The 3306-nt window shown below is 43.2% G+C and overlaps 1 protein-coding gene across 1 annotated transcript; it reads left to right on the top strand.

Annotated features, from left to right (window-relative positions):
• Nucleotides 1–381: 381 nt before the first annotated feature.
• Nucleotides 382–2014, top strand: LOC118558276. Its single transcript, XM_036128783.1, has 2 exons — nucleotides 382–1751; nucleotides 1894–2014. Exon 1 carries the CDS (start codon nucleotides 428–430, stop codon nucleotides 1439–1441), a length of 1014 nt encoding a protein of 337 aa, XP_035984676.1. The 5' UTR covers nucleotides 382–427; the 3' UTR covers nucleotides 1442–1751; nucleotides 1894–2014.
• The last annotated feature ends 1292 nt before the right edge of the window (nucleotides 2015–3306 follow it).

Here is a 3306-nt window from a genome sequence, read left to right as displayed (position 1 = left end):
AGCTCACAGAGAGAACGGAGCATGCAAGGGCTGGCATTACTGCAAAGCTGAAACAGTTGAGGAATCAGAGAAAGCATCGGCTGTGATCATCCAAGCAGTTCAACAGGAAGTTTATAGCCAGGAGATAAAGTGCATTCAAAAACAGGAAAAGATGCCAAAATCAAGCCCTCTTAGAAATCTGGACCCGTTCATTGACACACACGGGCTTCTCAGAGTTGGAGGCCGCCTTCGTCATTCAAATCTCGATCAGAGCGAAAAGACTCCCCTGATTATAACCGGCCAACACCACATCGCCACCTTGCTCATTAGACACCACCACGAGCAAATCCATCATCAAGGCCGTCACTTCACAGAGGGGGCGGTCCGTTCAGCTGACCTTTGGATAGTTGGAGGGAAGAAAAGAGTAAGCAGCATCATCCACCAATGCATGACGTGCAGAAGGCTCAGAGCTCCACTCAGCATCCAGAAGATGGCAAACCTGCCCGCCGATCGTCTTTCGACAGACCCGCCGTTCTCCAGCGTGGGTCTTGATGTGTTCGGTCCATGGAACGTCTCCTCACGCCGGACCAGAGGCGGCTTCGCTCAAAGTAAAAGGTGGGCAGTGATCTTTACGTGCATGAGCATAAGAGCTGTGCACATTGAAGTCATAGAGTCCCTCGACACCTCTAGCTTCATCAATGCGCTACGGCGCTTCCTTTCAGTACGTGGGCCGGTCAAACATATTCGTTCTGACCGCGGTACCAACTTTATTGGCGCCTGTAAGGAACTGAAGATGACCTCGAACATTGACAGCATTGCCGTAAAGACCTATCTCTCAGACAAGGGCTGCACCTGGTCTTTTAATCCTCCACATGCATCCCATTGGGGTGGATCGTGGGAGAGAATGATAGGGCTGGCGAGGAGGATTCTGGATGCAATGTTCCTCCGGCTGAAAGACAAGCTCACCCATGAAGTGCTGGTGACCTTTATGGCAGAAGTCGCAGCGATCATCAACGCCAGGCCACTTGTTCCAGTGACAATGGACCCAGATGACTCGTTCATACTCACGCCTGCTGCTCTTCTCACACAAAAGGCAAACTTCGTGCCTGCTCCTGCTGGTGAGTTTGGAGTTGCAGACCTCTACAAATCCCAGTGGCGGCAGGTTCAGCACCTGTCTAACACCTTCTGGGACCGCTGGAGGAAACAATTCCTCCCAACACTGCAGGCCCGCAAGAGATGGCAGTCCGCTCAGCCAAACATTCAGCCTGGAAGCGTTGTTCTCCTTAAGAACAGCCAAGCACCTAGGAATGAATGGCCTCTTGGACTGATTACACAGGCCTTCCCTAGCAAAGATGGAAAAGTGCGCCAGGTTGAGGTGAAGATCATCAAGCCAGGTGGGACTAGCCTCTTTCTCAGGTCAGTCAATGAAATAGTTCTACTTCTACCTCCAGAGGCACAGTAAATGGACTGTGGATGGTCTGTGGGTGACGTGTGACCACGTCAGGCGGGGAGTGTTTTGTTATGAGTGGAAAAAATATCATTAAGCTAATTTTCAGAAGTTAAATATGTTTTACTTTTGGCTGTCAATGCAGATTCCTAAGGTGTTTCTATTTTGGTCATGTTCACGCGAGATCGCGTTGTTGAAAAATGTCCTATGACTTGACCCGTAGTTAGGAAGTAAGCGCTCAACTCACGTATTTCGGCGATTTGTTTTAGATTCATGCATATCCTATCGCATCTCTCAACATCTTGTGTCTGGCATAGCATCGTCGGTATGTATACTTGGTTTTTGAGATTGTGTGGAGATATTTATTATTTTTTCGAAGTCATTTTTATGTTTGAAGAGCCTTTATCCATGTGTGGTCGAGGTTGAATAGCATGGCGCTGATTCGTCTTGCTGTTTGTATGTTGCAGTTTCACCTTTTCTCTAACTCCAATAAACCTGTGGAACGAACTAGAACGAATCTTCAGAGTCTTGGTGTGGGGAAAAAGTTTAGCTGGCCGTCAGGATATTAATAGACATATCGAGGACGGCACATGCATAGTTAAAAGAAAAAAACGTGTCCTACCATTCATCTAATCTCCCAACGTGCAATCTCCACTCCTTGTCCGATTTGGAAGGCTGTTGTTCGTCCGCTGCCTTCTCTTCATCTGAAATGTCTGGGTCGAACATGTGAGGCTCCAGACACACATATTCTTCAGCATGTAGTGCTGTAATCCGCCATGTTGAGATGAACGTTCACGTTCTGACGTCACAATTTCCGGGTTGGAGGGCGCTTGAAAAGTGATCAGAATCTTTTCTGATTTTCTCTTAAATGTAAAAATTTTTTTTCGAGATTTTATATATATATATATATATATATATATATATATATATATATATATATATATATATATATATATATATATATATATATATATATATATATACATATTATAGATAGATAGATAGATAGAAGTCAAACTAACTGACACTTCATAACCGGTTTAAACAAAGGTAGACATGGTATTAGGCATATACATATAAATTAATAAAAATGTTACATTTCCATAAAGTCCTAAGTTTTATTGTTCGTTTTTTCACTCTGAGTTTTCACCCCAACAACAATATTTTTGCTTGCTGTTTGTATCCATATTCATACAGTTTAAGCCTGGAAAAAGGTTTTAAATTTCCAGGTAATTCCAGTCTTACACTTTGCTTGCAACTGCAGGAGCTTAATACCTTGAAAGAGACTGTTTAGCAACTGTTTAGTAACTCCAGGTCCCAGTGGCGGCTGGTGAAACATTTTTTGGTGGGGCTGGCCAATAGATTTCCCTGCCTAACCCAGTACATGCATTTAAATTAAATGTCGGAAAATTTCTACGATTCCACAATAAGCATTTATTAATAATAAAAAAAACATTTTTCACAAAGGATTATTTTGGTGTTTTAGTCTTATTAATCCTTTTCACAGACTCATGCCAGAGGGTTTGCATACATTGTACATGTACGTATATTATTACGAAACAAACGTCTACGTCTTGACTTAAATATATATCCTAATTTTTTATTTATCTAATGATTTAAGTAGAACAATGACTAGTGCAAAATTAAGTTGTATTTACCGGAGATGAAGTGTAGACTGCAAATTCGTCGTGGTATGATGGCTCCCACAGTCGATTGCGATTGTCTGCCTGCATCCTTTCATTGAAATTATCCATTTCTTTCTTCTCTGTTCGTCCTTCGGTAAACGAAAGAAACGTACATCCGACGATTTGGAATGCCTCTGTGTGCAACCGGGAGCACAACAAGTCGTAGGCATTGTTGCGCGGATGTAACTCGTGACG

The sequence above is a fragment of the Fundulus heteroclitus genome, unplaced genomic scaffold, assembly GCF_011125445.2.
Source record: "Fundulus heteroclitus isolate FHET01 unplaced genomic scaffold, MU-UCD_Fhet_4.1 scaffold_119, whole genome shotgun sequence".
NCBI lineage: Eukaryota > Metazoa > Chordata > Actinopteri > Cyprinodontiformes > Fundulidae > Fundulus > Fundulus heteroclitus.
Note: the sequence above shows the minus strand (reverse complement) of the source record. Positions and strands in the feature narration are given on the sequence as shown.